Source organism: Haliaeetus albicilla, chromosome 26, assembly GCF_947461875.1.
Source record: "Haliaeetus albicilla chromosome 26, bHalAlb1.1, whole genome shotgun sequence".
In the NCBI taxonomy this organism is placed as follows: domain Eukaryota; kingdom Metazoa; phylum Chordata; class Aves; order Accipitriformes; family Accipitridae; genus Haliaeetus; species Haliaeetus albicilla.
Window position 1 is genome coordinate 19,545,727 of NC_091508.1, and position 16,351 is coordinate 19,562,077.

The following is a 16,351-nucleotide window of genomic DNA, read 5'->3' on the forward strand; positions in this document are numbered from 1 at the left end:
CACTAAATTGTATTTCTCAGGTTGTATTCTTATGCCAGATACACTGGGAGTTGCCACTGAGAAGGAACATCTTCAAAACTAGACAGTTGTGCTCCACAGAGACCTTCAGCTACGTTTTGTATAATGGTCGGTAATGAACGGAAAGTTCACCAGATTTGACTTAAAAACACTAAATGTATTCTGTAACCATGTCTCTGTGCTCTACTTTCCACTGGATGTGTTTCATGGAGCCAGTGGGTCTCTTCTTAAAAAAATCTGGCATCCAAAAGCAATTTATAGCAACGGTGTCTTCTAAGGCAAGACACTGCAGAGCTTCCCGGGACTGAGCTCCACTGAGAACTGCCCTCAGACCTCCTCCTGCCCTCGGACCTCCTCCTGCCCCAGATGCTGCTTCCCCGGGCAGCATCCAGCCCTGCTGTGAGGAAGCTCACACCTGCTCTGCTCCATTCAGAGGGTAAATAGAAATGTTCAATATCCAGCACTGTTTGCTGGGCATCCCTGTTCCTTTTTTTCTAAATTAGATCTTTCTATTATAACTTCAAGGCCTCATGAGTCTCTTTGGCATTTATTAAATAACAACTAAACTCTTCAATTTGCCGTGTTACTACATGATCCAGTTGTACTCCATCTAATATGCCACCTGCAATCAGACTGAAGGAGCTGAACAGGGCAGGAGGACGTAGGAGCAGGGCCACCACCGCGACCTGCTGCTCCAAGAGACCTGCTGCCACCCGGGACGTGCCCAGTGCTCACTGCAGCTCCTAGCATGAGCAAATTCATGCAAGAGGGAAACAAGTGCTCAAGCCACACCTGAGCCCTGTTTTGAACCAGAGGTAAGAAGCCCGCTTGATTTATTTTAAATGCTGGCACTACTTTTTCCAGAACAGTTTTGAGCCTCCTGAAGCTCAGTGGAGCCACATGATATACGGACCTCAAATACTGACTGAGCTCAGGGTTTAGATTAGACTCCATCCACCTCCTTTCCCGCTGCTTCTTCCACCAAAAACTCAATGGCCACAGCAGGATTTCACATTCGTGGATTGGTTTTGCCCCAAAATCCAAAGACATGCTTGGGGAATGCAAAACTGCCACCAGCAGAGGAAAGGGTTTGCAGAACCTGAGGCTACCGACTTCCCTCCTGTCCTAGACACGGCTGTGCCCTTGGCCAGCATCGGGTATGACTCATATTCCCAGTGAAACAGCAGCGTGGCAGAAATGCCTGGTGCTTTAACACGGCTCCATGTAGGAACTGTAATTGGCCATGAAGCCACAGGTTACCTACGACAAGGAGCTGCAAGGTGAGTCCTTTTATTCTTACTATTTTGGTTTTAATCTTGCCCTTTTTCTTGCTGGGGAAAAAAATAAGTCATCACCTGAGCTCTCGTTTCAGCCTCTGATAACCCACAGCAGCTTTTACCTCTAATGTATCCAGAGCCACCTATAATGAGCGCCTGTTCCTACCCCCTGCAATAACCTGCAGATGGGATGAGCAGATCCTGAAGTCAGGGAAGATGTTTCATTTTGATAACATGAATGTTTCCCTGCCATTCCAGCCATCCTAACAAGGGGTCCAATTAGTGCTCGTGACTTTGTCATCTGTCCAACGGGGACACAGGGACGGGGACCACTGCTCTCATTTCCGCAAAGATCGTGGATCAGGAAGACAAATCATCCCTAATGGGACCTCGGGGAGAGGCTCTGCTCTTCTTTCAAGTCAAAGGTTGCACATGGAGGCAACTTGCTCAGCAGAGCCATAAAATGCCACCTCCACTGTTAACAGCAGAGCTCTCCAGCAGCAGCCAGCCTCCCCCCTTCCAAGCAACTGCATGTGCACAAAAACATTTATCAGGCTTCTGGCCATAGCTTTGACTTTAATTTTATTTTTAAAAAGCATTCACATGTAAATTGACTTGGCCCGAGAGGATACATGAATACAAGAGCCCTTTCTTTGCTCTGGCATGGCATTAGGAGGAACATGGTGAAAGGAGCAAAGTTTCCTCACCTCCGGGCTGCAATTCTGCAGCTAAGGAAAAGCAAATTCATTGTTTCCTTCTGCACACAGATGCTGGCTGTGCTGTTTTCAGCAGTCTTGTTCAAGTGAGCCATTTCAGAATATAAAAGCATATTACATATCCCAGGGACAAGAACACACAGGCGAATGTCTTATCGGCTCTGTTTTATCTATTGTAAGAGCAGGACATAAATTAATATGAGTCTATAACTGTGTCTGACGGTTTGAAGCATCATCCTGTCCCACATCCCCAGGGTCAGACCTGGTTTGGTAGGTAGAGGACTCCTGGGGAAACAAAAATTTAGAATGTGAGGTTGGAGTCCCGGAAAGGGCACAATTCCTCAGGGCATGAAAATCCACGTGCTCCCCAAAACAAGCATCTCTGGGGTAAAAGCAGGTGGAAATCCGTCCCACAGCACTCGGCATACATCAGCTCCATATCCTGTGATGTGTTGCCACAGAGAGAGCACAAAAACATCTGAAGAGCCTTGCAGCTCAGAGCCGCAGTGTCCGGCACCTACCCCGCACCGATAGCCAGCACAGGGACAGGGCAGGTTCAGTCTAGCCGCATTGCCAGCTCCAGGAACACCTTCTCTTTCTGCAAGGACAGAATAGATTCACCTTGGAGCCTGGCTAAATTCTCACCAGTGTTCAACACCGCATCAGAAAACTGCCCTCTAACTCTTGAGTTAAACTTCCGAGCTATGCCGCGACGTGCTGTCAAAGCTGCGGCAGAAACAGCAACATCAGTCAAGCAAGGTGTCTGGAGCTTTGAATGAAAAGTGACACAGAAAATGAATAATTGTATGTGATAATACCTTTTAAGGGTAACGGGCCTGATTATGATATCCACCACATTCTCATGCACTAGCAATAATGCCCCTTATGGCAGAAGAGCCCAGTGGGGTGTGAGCACGGTGCCTCGTCTGCACTGCCACGAGCTGTCACCCCATTTTCACCGTGGGACCCTTTGTACCTGCTGTTCTCCACTGCTGTTTGCTTGACATCTAGCCTGAGCATTGCCCCTGTGATTTTGGCAATACCCAGCCAAAAGGCGCTGGTTTCCTCTGTAGCATCACAGATGTTCAAGCACCGGGGGGGGGAGAATGCACTGGCAAAGTGAAAATAGGCAGCACTTTGGGTTAAGGCACCAGAGTTTTGTTTGCCAGAAACTAGGAATGGAAATGCTTGTGAAGTTTTACAAACCGAGAGCTATGACTCACTCCACGCTTTTTAGTGAATGAGCAGGTTGAAACGGGCGTCCCGAAAGGACGGATTCTGCAGCTTGGCTCCACTCAGGGAGCGCAGGGCCGGTAAGACACGGCTGGCAGCACATTGTCGGGGAAAGCCTGCTCGCCAGCAAAACAAAGAAACAGAGCGCTAAAACTTTTCTCTTTCTCTACACAAAATCTCCAACATCCTGGTAATTCCAAAGCGCCAACTGCTTCAGCTTCTGAAAATCAGGCCTCGGCTCTCAGCCGCAGTTCTAGTTCTGCATCCCCAAACTTTGGGTTCGGGACAGTCAGCGGCGTGTTTTGCCGACGTTTTGAGTTTTCCCCACCTTCGGCAGCCCCCATCGCACCCCGGAGGGGAGCGTGAGGAATTAATTCTCCTCCTGCGCGTAGTACTCGGCTCTTGTCTCAAAAGCAAACGGTAAGTGCGTTTTCAAAGTCCCTGCCGGGACAGAGCCGGTCAGCATTTGCAGGATCCGGGTTTGGGGCCCAAATCTTTGCCCTGGACTCCGCAAAAGGCCCCAGCTCCGCAGGGCCGGCGGGGTGCCCCTTCCTCCCCGCGGCGGACCTTCCGCTGTCAATCGTTGAACGGGCTCCAGCCTCCCGCCCCTACCGCTCCGGCTCCCGGGCTCCGGCGGAGCTGCCGCGCCTGCCTTTGTGCCCCGGCGGCGGGGCCGCCCGGCCCGGCTCGGCTCGGCTCGTCCCCTCCCCGCCGCTCCCGCGGGCAGAGCCCGCGGCCGCCGAGGGCAGGGCGGTCGCCCCCGCCTCCCCGGCGGAGCCCTGCGGCGCATGCCTCCCGCTCCCCGGGGGCAGGGAAGGAAGCGCCGCCCGCCCCTGCACCAGCGCGGCGGGCAAGCGGCCGCGGCGGAGCGGAGCCCGGCAGGAGCGGCGAGACCGGGCCGGGCGCCGCCACTACCACAACCCCTTCTCGGCCTTCCCCGCTCCCGCCCCGCGGCGGTCGGCGGCAGGTGAGCGCCGGGGAGGGGGGCGGACGGGGCGGGCAGCGGCGCGGCGGACGGGGCTCCGCCGAAGCTAACGCCGAGGCCCAGGTCCGGGCCCGGCGCGGCCGGCCGAGGGCGGCGGAAGGCGGGAAGGGGGAGCCATGGCGGCCGCGGGCAGGGCCCGGCTGGCCGCGGGCAGCGGGCGGGGCGCCCCGCGGCGGTGGCCCCGCGTACGCCGCCTCCGGGCGTCCCCCCCCCGGGTGGGTGTCCCCTCAGAGCCCCTCTGCGGGCGCCCCGCGGGTGGGTGTCCCCTCACGGCCCCTCTGCGGGCGCCCCGCGGGTGGGTGTCCTCTCATGTCCCCTCACGGCCCCTCTGCGGGCGCCCCGCGGGTGGGTGTCCCCTCACGGCCCCTCTGCGGGCGCCCCGCGGGTGGGTGTCCCCTCAGAGCCCCTCTGCGGGCGCCCCGCGGGTGGGTGTCCCCTCAGAGCCCCTCTGCGGGCGCCCCGCGGGTGGGTGTCCCCTCACGGCCCCTCTGCGGGCGCCCCCCAGGTGGGTGTCCCCTCAGAGCCCCTCTGCGGGCGCCCCGCGGGTGGGTGTCCCCTCAGAGCCCCTCTGCGGGCGCCCCACGGGTGGGTGTCCCCTCACGGCCCCTCTGCGGGCGCCCCGCGGGTGGGTGTCCCCTCAGAGCCCCTCTGCGGGTGCCCCGCGGGTGGGTGTCCCCTCACGGCCCCTCTGCGGGCGCCCCGCGGGTGGGTGTCCTCTCATGTCCCCTCACGGCCCCTCTGCGGGTGCCCCGCGGGTGGGTGTCCCCTTCATGTCCCCTCCCACCCTCCGTGGGTGCCCTCTGTTGGGTGCCCCCTCAGAGCCCGCACCCCCTGGGTAGGTACCCTGGCCTGAAGCACTGCTGGGGCGGGAAAGTTCATCCCAGTCCCGTGTAATTCTTGCAGGGCGACTGCAATCCCAGTGTAGGATAACGAAGGCACCTGGCCCTTTCCTGGAAACGGTGGAAATAGGTTAATAGGAAATAAGTTGGGTTGGTTTTTTTTTAATGAAGGTGGGAGCTTAAGTGTGTTAATTGCATTTCTTCAGGATAATTAGGTATTCTAATTTCTGTCTTTTTGATCCTTAGCTGCTTATTGCACGGAAAAATGTTTTTGATTTATGTTTGCCCTAGTGAATGTGCTGGAGGCTACTTTAGAAATTGTGTATTCATTCACGTGTTTCTGAAAGTTTGGGTTCTGAGCCTTGTTGTGTCGGGCTGCTCGTGAAGGGCTTCCCCAGTTATGGTTCATGGCTGAATACACGAACGGTCGGGAGCACTGTGCTTTACTGGTGCGCGTAGAGCAGGAGTCAGTCTAAACTCCCTTCAGTTGTCTAAAAGGTGGAAGTTAAAACAGCGTGTGTTGGGTTGCTCCAGGTACCAGCCAGTGAGGAGGGATGTTCTTGATTGCCACACTTAAAATTTTAATTCTGTTGGAATGATGTTTTGAAATGAATTATCACTGAGGAAAAGCAAAACAGAAATGGAGGTTCAGAGCTTGGGTTACAATGTATTCTGCTAAGATGTTCTGCGGCAGAGAACCGGCAAACAAAGCGGCAAAAGTGTTATCAGTGGTGTGTTCAGAGCTAACCGCTCTGCAGAGGTCATGTAAGGCATGTTCAGGCTGACCCTGCCTTGGTCAATAAGGCTTCAAGAATATTCTAGTCTACTAACAAGATGGCAATAAAACTGCTACCTGAGCACAGGTCCCAGAATAATTTTGACAAAAGCATTTGTCATGTTCTTTGTTGGACCACCATGCTCTTTTTAAAAGTGATAAAGAATTTTCTCCCCTGGTTGTCTGTTACCTTATTCTCAGTAGAAAATATACTTACAAGTTTTAAATAGTTTAGAATCACTAATTCTTTAAAATATTTATTGCCACTGATTAATTTGAAACCAGAACTAGAGAATAATTGACAAGGGCAAGGTCAGAGAGGATTCAGAGGCAGAAGCATGTCTCTGTAGGACAGTAGAGTCCAATGCCACGCTGCAGTCAGGGCTCGCTGGGTTTCTGTGGCTTGAAGAACCAGGCTACTGCTGTAGTTTTTTGTTGGGGTTGCTGTATGCCTTGTGTCAGTCAGGTACTGTTTTGATCCTACCAAGTGATGCTGCAGGTGAAACCATCAGCCCTCTTGGGACTGCATGGAAGTTGTGGACTCTTCGGGGTGTTATCTGGCATTTTCTGGATGGCTTTTTTCACTATTCCACAAAACAGGGCTTCATTCTGTTTGTGTTTTCTACTATAATACGAAGAATAGTTTATAGTCTTTATCCTGCTTTTGCAAACTCCTAAAGATTTGTGTTTACCAAGAGCTTTTATCCTGCAGTGAGGCCAGAATGATTGGTGTCTCAGGGTTATTACTGTATAGTATGTTTCAGAAAGAAATAAGCTTCCTTTCTCTTTGAGCTGCCCGAAGTCCCTCAGTTGTGTGTGCTTAATGCCAGGCCAGAACTGGTGAAAGCTGTCTTGGGTTAGTGTGTGAATCCAGGCATGCTAACCCAGTTACTCTGCTCTTTGAATAAGAGTTGGTTTGTGTTCCACCATCTCAGATCATGGGCAAGCTTGCTTCACATCCGCCCATTATATACCACGTGGACATAGCTAACATTGTTTTTGTTGTAAAACTGAAAAGCTGAGCTATGCATGGCGGGAGTTCTTTAAAAAGGGCAATTATGCCAAAGGAAACACAGGGAGCAGAATATTTTGCAGGGTTCTCCGCTCCCACCGATTCCACTTTATTATGAAAGACTCCCTTAAAATTCTTCTTTCTCTCTTGCCACAAAGTTCATTGCAAAAATATTCAGGCAACATCAGTGCAGAAGGGCATCGCACACGCCTGTGCACTGAATTATCATCAGAGTGATTCTTTGTGGGTCTTGACAATCCATGGGTATTTAGGAGCGTGCACAAAAGACAACATGACCTTCAATGAAAAGGGCAGGAAGAGTTTCGGAAGTGAAGATAATTACCTGAATTGGATTATGGTTGTGCCAGAAAATACTGAAAACCACAAATGATGAGTGCTCTGTCTTGTCCTTAATGGCAGTAGTGACTGATTTACCCACTAAAGTGATGGTGAGGAGTAACTCTTGTGATTATCTGGCAGAGTAAGTCTGAGCATTAATAATTTACAATTTATGTTGCCACTATTATTGCATGGAACTTCTAGAAGGTAGATGCGTAATAAAAAACATTTTCCTCTCTTTTTGTTGTTGTTGTAGGATGGAAGAGAGACCAGTCTGAAAAACTGTTCCATTGTGGACTTTGCTGTTGTCTGCTAGAATGTTCCTTATGAATGCTTCTCCTTTGGTAGCTCTTCAGACAAAATGGGAGTCCTTTGGACCAGCAAGGAATTGTAGATACCCCGTTTGCTTCTCTGAATCTGAAGGGGACGTCACTAGAACCTCTGTAAGTGCAAAAGTTCAGATGATCATAAACAACCTGCAAAGTCAAGAGTCTCCCCTGGGTATGAACAATGAGTATGATTGTATTATGCAGAAGAAACAAAAGGGAGAAAAGGGCACTAGTAACAGAGTCGCATCTAGCACCACATTGCTACGGAAGCATCCTCAGTATACCAAGTGTGGATGCCCTGCTGATTCGGACGACACTGAAGTGGAAGAGAATGTGGGTTTTGGGACTCTCTTGCTCGATTCTGATAGCGACGATTCTGTTGACCGAGGTATAGAGGAAGCCATTCAAGAGTACTTGAAAGCAAAAAGCAAAAGTGACCAGTCGTTGCAAAGGAATGCGGAGTGTTCTGACAATATAAGCAGAGACAAAAGGTTTAAGAGAGAATTCTCCCAGAACAAAATGGCTAGTAATCTTCTCCCTGTGAAATTTAAAGCTGAAATGCTCTCTGAAGAGTACCTGACTGACCACCTGGGAATTGGTAAAAGGCTACAGCCTGCTTCCCCTCAGAGCATCAGTAGCGATGACTCTTTTGAACAGAGCATACAAGCTGAAATAGTACAGTTCTTGAATGAGAAGAAGCAGCAAGAAATTAGTAGATGTGTAATTGGGGAGGATAAAAAAGATTCCCATGTGAGACCTGTCCTAAAATGCAACAAAGAAACAACAAACAAAACAAACTGTGGTGCTATAAAGCAAGGTTGTAATGCGCTCCTCTTGAGACACCATCCCAAGCTGCAGAAAACCAGCACGCAGTCCAAGTGTTTGCAGTCTAAAATCCAAGAAGAGCCTAGTGATTTCAGCCAAGTGAACCAAGCGTATCTAGAAATGGCCACTGCCAGCCAGCCCTGGTTAGTGGAGCAAAATGAAGAAAGTGGAGCTAATTACTGGGAGACAAGGGGAGCGCTTATCAACGAGAGCATGCACACATCTGACTCAAGTAGCGATGATGGCATTGAAGAAGCCATTCAGCTTTATCAGCTGGAGAAAATCAGGAAGGAGGCAGGTCACACAAAAGACTGTGTCCCTTTGCAGAGGGAACAATTTGATACAAAGGGAATGGCAGACATTTCTGCAAGCCTGACAATTAGCTCAACAAAAAGTGCCTCACCAGAAATCCATAAAAGCCCTGTAAGCAACAAGAGAAAAGAAATTAATTCAAAGTCAACAGAGTTAGAAAGCACCAGCAGTGAATTTAACAACCTGTTTAAACCACTGAAAAAAGCCAGACATTTTGCACCTCCAGAAAACAAGATTGCTGCTTGTGAGCTCACATTGCAGGCTTCTTGCAGAGCAGACACATCTGCAGAACTCATGTGTGCGGAAGCTATCCTTGATATTTCCAAGACAATCATGCCATCCCAAATGGGAAGTGACAACAAATCACTCGCTGCAGACTCCTTCTTTTCTCCCCAGCTTCTCTCATCCTCTCGTTGTGAAAGTGACAGCAGCCTTGTGGACAGTGATGATAGTATAGAGCAAGAAATCAGGGCTTTTTTGGCTCTGAAAGCACAGTCAGGAAACCTTGGAACAAAGCCTCCCAGCCTGTCACGCTCAATCCAGATGCCTTTGCCTTCTGATCAGAACAGCCTCACTGGTACCCTCGAGCCTTCACTTCCCAAAACACTGAAGCTATCACTGAGTCGTAAAAGGAGACTTAAAAGGGAAGACAGAATAGTGAAACAAGGTGCATCAAAAACACCTGAGCAGCTGGAGACAGGACTTTTCCAGCCAGGTAACTATTCAAAATTTCCTGTGCTCCAAGAGGAGTGTGCCCTGAGCAGTCCTGCAGAACTCTGTGATGCTCAAAGGCTCAGTACTAAAGAGACTAGGCAGCAGCAGCTGATGTCTTCCAAACTGTCTGGATCTGACGGCAGATGTGTGGCCTTGGACTCTGTAAACCCTTTTATGCAGGTTCAGAGTAGCGCAAGAAAGCTTATGAAAAATACCATCCAAACTCAAGAGAGGGATGGTTCAGATGATGAGAGCAGTTCTCTGGATAGTGATGAAGACCTTGATAGCGCTATCAAGGACCTTTTACGGTCTAAAAGAAAATTAAAGAAGAAGTCCAAGGACCAGAAATCTCAGTGCAAGAAGAGAGTCAGATTTAGCGAGACTGAAACTCAGCTGCTAGATGAATTTAGTAGCCTCCAACAAAACGAGTGGAAATGTAAAAATCCCATGCTACTGAAAAGCTGCCTCTCAAAACCTAGAAAAGCTGTGAAAGAGAATGCGATCAGAAATCCTCCAGACAACATAAATGTCAAACTTACCAATGAAAAACCAGAAACCATGAAGAACTTAGAGTTTAACTTACAGCTTAAAAAAGGATATAAACCTAAACCAATTTCAAACTCGAATAACCTGCGGGTAGCAAAAAATAAAAAATGTACTTTCACAGCTGCGTCAGATGCTGATGACAGCAGTTCAGTGGACAGCGATGACAGCATCGAACAAGAAATTAGGAAGTTTTTGGCAGAAAAGGCTAAAGACTCTGCAAGCAATTCAGAGGTACAAAAAGATGATGCAACTCTGGACCTATTGAGAGTGACCAAACAAACTGCTAATAAAGGAAAAGCAAAGCAACAGCCAGTTGAAAATGAGATTGACCTCGTGCTGGGTCAGAGTAAAAAGACTGAGGTATCTCAGCAAGCTGATGAGTTGAAGGACTCTCAGAGAACGGAAGGGAAAAGTGCAATGTTACATGGCAGTGGGAAATCTGCTTCCTCTGCAGAGAATGTTACTCTTCATACTACTGGTCAGTCAAAAGCTAAGCAAGGAGTGGCAGGGGTTAAAGGTGTTGCTGGTGTTGAGTTGTCTGGAAACGCAACAGGTAAAAAGGCTGTCCCTAATACAGACCCTGCGCAGAAAATGCTTCCACCTAAAACCAGCAAAAATGGAGGTTGTAAAGTACAAAAAGTAATTAATGCAAAGTCTAGATCTAAAAGAAAGAATACCTTTCACCTAAAAATCTCAAGTAAATTTATTGCAGGTCTAAAATATGCTCGGGACAGGAAGAAATCAATGCTTTTGAACAAAAGGCAGAAAGCGGAGCGTTTGCTTGCCCAGAGCAGTGTGTTAGGAATGGAGGTAGCTTCCCAGGATACAGACGTACTTAACCAGGGAAGTGGAGCCCCCTTGCCAAAAGGTGAATTTAGTGGGGAGACTATGACAGCAATAAAAGAATCCAGTTCTTCTCAGAAGCTCACTGTGGAAGTGCCAAGTCCCGGTGTAGCAGAAACATGTGAAAGACAGGAGGCTGCTCCTTTGTATATCAAAGAGGAAGCAGAGGGTTGCAGAAAAGCTAATGCTTCAGGAGATCAGTTGGATTCACACTCGAGTCTCCCCTTGCAGGAACAGAGTGTGGCAGCAGTAAAAGTAGATAAGGTTTGCAGAGGAATATCCAAAGCTGAGAACACACAGATGTGGATCGAGGAAGGAGATATCCACAAAGAGAGCAGGGCTGATTCAAATTTAGATCGCCCATGCCCTGAACACAGTATGGCAGTGGTAAAAGCAGATAAAGTCAGCAGAGACACATCTCAGCAGAGTATACATGCGTGCAGTCAGGGAGAGGATAACCAGCAGGACAAGAGGCCAGATCCAAGTTTAGGTTGCCCAGTGCAAGAACTAAATGTGACAGCAGTAACAGTGGATAAAACTAGTGGAGGAGCATGTACAGATAACAGTATGCAGATGTGCGTTAAAAAGGAAAATGTTGCATGCCAGGACAGTAACAGGCAGGAAGAAATTCAGGTATCCAGCTCCAGTTTGGAAGGAAAAATACCTGTCCTGCAGAATAGGGAAATTGCTTGTGAAGTGGACCAAGGGCAGGAAGTTTTAGACAAAACCTGTGCAAAATTTACTGACGTACCTGCAGGGGACTGCCCAGATTCCCTCTTAAAAAGAAAGGTTTCAGATATGTAAGTACTCTTCTTTTTTTTTTTTTTTTTTTTTTTTTACAGTAACAGTCTTTTTGGAAAATAACTATCATTGTAATTACCTTGGTAAAACTTGAGACATGAAAGGATAGACAGTGGGAGAATGCTGATATCTGTATATCATATACACACTAATGTGAAAAATGCTTCTATTTAACAAGGATATCATGGATAAACATACATAGTTTTTCTAGAATTTTGTAAATTATTTAAAGTGTTCTAAGGAAATATTTTTTATAATGATTTTTAGGGCTTGCATTACTACAGGATGCTGTAGTTACTGTAGATAAGAAGATACTGGCTAATCACGCTTTAAATTATGAGGCCTCTAATCATATATCAAAAGGAAACCTGTTTGCACACAGAATATATTTGGCAATCTGTTAAGAGATCCTAGGAAAACACAGCATTTGATAGCAATGCTGTGCTTTTGAAGCAGGTTATCTGACGTCTGTTCACATTCAAGCTGCCTTAGGACAAGCCTATGTCGTGGTTTTATGCTGGGGTCTCAGTTCTCCCACCCCGAGGGCTGGTGGTCGAGTTCAGTAAGCAGAACTCCAGTGAAGTCAGCAGAGCTGTGGTGCGGAGATCCATCCTTGAAGATACAAATGCAAATTCAGGTAAATAAAGTGGATCAGTCTCTCTGCACGTCCTGTGTAAAGCGATCTCAGCAGCTGCTGAAAGTACCTTTTGAATGCCCAAAACCTCCTGCTAGCAGATGATTTCAAGCACAATTGCAGTTCAAGAAAAGTGAAGGAGCATGTCTGTTCAGACAACATGATTTCTGTGGATTTCGCTAGATTTACGTACTGTTGGGCCTGCAAGGCTGAAACAATTCCTCGTTATTCTCAAGTCTCATTTCGATGCCCTGCAGTTACCCAGAAATGGCTTTTGATTTCCTGAATGAACTTTCTTGAACCGAGTGCCCTTACGTCCCTTTTTCAAAAGTGGTTTCTAAAATGTTACATTTCTGTGAACTTTTATTTTCATTTACAATTTTTGTGCAATAGAACAAAGCTAGGTTTGCTGTAGGAAGTCCCTAATGTAAAACGCCAAGGATATTTTCAGCACTGTTCTTTCATACTGGTAATGCTTTCTCTGCCTCCATTTCCAGCAGCCAGAATAAAGCAATTTTTCACTACTATCTTTTTATTTGTACTAACTTTAAATGGGATTGAAGTAGCACGTACTTATCACAAAAAAAGTGCCCCCACACTGGTTTCACGGAAAGATCCAAAAAGTGTGAATTTAAGCTGTTGGCTGGTTGTTTTCATTTGTGTATAGTGAAGTCCTTTGAGTAGTTTGTTCTTACATCTTGTCCCTGTGAATTGATCCGATATTCTCTTTATCTAGCCTTCTACAGAACTTCTCTCAGCCAAACTATCACTCAGTATCACTTTGTTTCTCAATCACTTCAGCAGTCTTCCTGGAGGCTGGCCTTAATATTGCAAAATGGAGCAAAAGCAGTCAAGAAAGGATCCAGTATCGTGTAGTATCCCCTGGTGTGATTGCGTTTGCAGAATGTTGGCAAACTACAGCGTAGCATAGAGTAGAACAAGTAACTGTGGCATGTAGAGAAATAAACAACATCCTTTGTGTGTTTATACTGTTGTGCAGTTACATTTTAAACATGTTTATAGTGGTCACTTGACATTTCTTACTGTCCGGCCACCTTTTTATAGTTCTTGGGTTGGTTGGTTGGTTTGTTTAAAAGATCAGTATGCTAGATCATCTCATTTTTGTGGTAGGATACTTTGGAAAAGTGTTTTTTACTTAGCTCACATGCCTGCAGTCAGTCTACACAGGCATATATTTTTGTCTGCCTTGATTCAGTTGCAGGATTTGGGCCTTTTGTTTGGAATAGGTAAATAGCCTGGTATTTTAAAATAGAAGTTTTCAGAGTACCTTGCTTTAAAAGGATTAAACTGTATACTTAATTTTAATAGAGATGATGGAAGCACTATGTACTGTTTGTATAAAATAAGCTGAATGTTTCTCCTCAAAGTTTTCAGTAAATCAGCGTTAAGACTTAAAAGGTGTCTTGTGCCCCTGTCGATGTATCTGTGTTCTCAATACTACTCGTGAACTGATTCGCTGTCAGTTTAGATGCAATTCCGATTACCATGTGCTTTAAATAAAACCTGATTTCAAACAGCACTTTTTTTAAATTGATAAACTTGATTTGTATATAGGAAATGGTGTACATTGATAAGTTTATAATGTTTAATAAATGGGGTTCTGACCATGGACCGTGAAACCAGAGTGCTCCTATGGTTTGTGTCATCATCTTTAGTGAGTAGTATTTTTGTGTTATCTTTTTTTCCCTCTTGACTGTAGCCAGAAGATGTAATGTAATTCATTTGTGCCGGTAACGTTTGTGAGTGAAGGATGTCGCCCTTGCAGACGATCACAGCGTTTGTGTTGGCCGAACCTAGGAACAGGATCTCAGTTCACCTGCTGCTCTTGCTTCTTGTCTCCTATTGTCTTCAGCCACTCGCTGTCTGAGACTGTAATCTCCTATGTGACAATAGCATGTGATTTCCTTGTGACTGTGAAACAGAGTTCAGATCTTTAAAGACATGTCTCTTTAAAGGAATGTTGTTCTTAATAACAAAAAATTAAGAAGGAGAGTCTACAAAGCACATAGGCAAAAAAAAGTTTTGGGTATTCTGGCAGGTGAGAATGGTGCTTGTCATTTTAGCAAAACCCTAACAGCAGGTTTTTTTCCTGGTGTTTGTGGTCAAGAAGCGGAGTCTTTCCTTGAGCTTGCCCCTCTCCATTAGCAGCAAAAGGGTTAGCAAAAGGGGTTCCTTGTTTTTGAGGCAGAGGTTGGCAGGTGAGATCTGTGATTCAGTTGGAAAGCACTCAGTGTATTTCTAAATGGCATCCTCTGTAGTGCAGCTTCTGCAGCCTCCAGGATTAGCTCATGATCCTTTCTGCCCCACTGTCAAAGACTGGTGGTGGAGAGTCTAGGAGCCCTTGATGGTGCAAGGAGAGGATGAATGTGCTTTCTTGCTCACAGGTGACATTGTGACACCCAGCACTGAGGTTCTCCTAGAAGGCAAGGAGTCTCTGAGCTAGTCTTCAGGGTGGGAGGGAGGGAAGGAAAACTGTTGTTTTGATATGCAAACCTGCCTGTCACCCCTGGTGTTTCTGTACCAATATGCTGTGGGTATTCCCTTCTATCTCCAAGTCCTTCCAGTTGTCTTTGGTGTCAGCAAGTAATTTTTCCATACTTTGTCCCATGAGAATTGCTGACTTGCCAAGGAGGAGCGAGCACCCACAGGGGATGTAACTTAAATAGTTTAGTGTCAACGAACATCTCTGGAATTGGTGCCACAGCCATAAGGAAAGTGCCATAGCTCTGCTGGCAGTATGGTCATTCTGGGTACAGTTCTCATCACTCATTCAAAAAAAGAGAAGTCTGGTGTCTTGGAGGAATAAGAAATCGCTCTTACACATTACGGATTAACGGTTGAACAGCTGAGGAGTAGAAAGATTGTATTGAGTGAGAATAAATTAATGAGCAAGAGTCCCAGGCATGTGGTACCAAGTTTGGGACTGCAGTACAAATCTCTTGAGGTTGAATCTTGATTCATGCAGTACCAAAAGCATTTTTTTTTTTCTTCCTATTGATACTGATCATAACAGGCAGCCAAACGTAGAGCAGGCACGGACTATAGGCCCTTCCTGGCCCTTTTCAGCACTCCAGTGATAGCTCTGGTAAGTGCCCAGAACAAGCTCCTTTTTCCATTATTCCAACCCTCCTGGGGCATTAACTTGATCCTTTATCTATTGCAGTAGATACATGCACGGAACCATGAACTCAAGTCTGCTCAAGCATGTAAAGAAGTTACTTTTTTTAATGAGTGCTGGTTTATATTTTTAAAAAATGCACAGTGATTTTTTTTTTTTTCTTTTTCAGTCAGAGCACAGGACTTGCTAATTTGGATGTTAAGTTACTGAACTACTCAGTATATTTTATTATGGTTACTTGTTAGTTACAGCATCCTGACTACAATACCAGAATTCTCAGACAACTCCGTGCTCGCTCAGGACTTTGAAAATAGGTGTATTGTTTTGTTTTTATCACAGTGACTATTCTTCTGTGCTTCAGGAAGGGCAATCTTCAAGGATCCTCAGGGGACCACAAGGACTACCTTAATTTTTTATAAACAGTTTTTTGCTGCTATTTTAGGAACATGTGTTTCAATGTGTAGCTGCTTTTTATATAAGGAAGGAACCCACCATCTCTGCCCCCATTTCGTTTATTAATGTATATGCCTTTTAATTTTACAAACCTTTAAGAACTGCAGTTTCTCTCGGTTTGATAGTACAGCCTCACATAATTTTATCTGCAAATGTGGAAATCTTGTTTTCAAAATACAGAGTAGAAAGAGACTGTTTCAGGTAGATTCTCTGCAGTAAAACATGCCATCTTTAGGATGGTATTTTGAATTTGTACAGTATCTCAGGACACAGTCTATATGAAGGTAACGTAAGGTACGCTGCATGCAAAACTGTTCAAGGGAACTGGTTTTAAGTTCAAGAATAAAACAAAAAGGGAAGAAATTAAGGCAAGGAAGAAAAGAGGTGGGTGTTTTTAGATGAAGTATGAAAACAGGAGGAAAATATGTGACAAAAGCCACTAAATTTCTATTTTTAAGAGGCAGTCTTATCCCTGAATTATTCCACCTGCAGAAAAATCTGTGGATAAAAATATGTAAAATTGTCACAACTATTTATATTAATTCAGCTCTTGATGTTATT

At 46.3% G+C, this 16,351-nt stretch overlaps 1 protein-coding gene across 1 annotated transcript; it reads left to right on the forward strand.

The window, feature by feature from the left end:
* Nucleotides 1-4,056: 4,056 nt before the first annotated feature.
* On the forward strand, nucleotides 4,057-13,843 carry PPP1R26 (protein phosphatase 1 regulatory subunit 26). The gene is made up of 2 exons (XM_069771076.1): nucleotides 4,057-4,211; nucleotides 7,451-13,843. Exon 2 carries the CDS (start codon nucleotides 7,512-7,514, stop codon nucleotides 11,565-11,567), a length of 4,056 nt encoding a protein of 1,351 aa, XP_069627177.1. The 5' UTR covers nucleotides 4,057-4,211; nucleotides 7,451-7,511; the 3' UTR covers nucleotides 11,568-13,843.
* The last annotated feature ends 2,508 nt before the right edge of the window (nucleotides 13,844-16,351 follow it).

Coding starts and splice junctions, on each gene's coding strand:
- PPP1R26 (XM_069771076.1), top strand. CDS start 7,512: ATGTTCCTTATGAATGCTTCTCCTTTGGTAGCTCTTCAGACAAAATGG.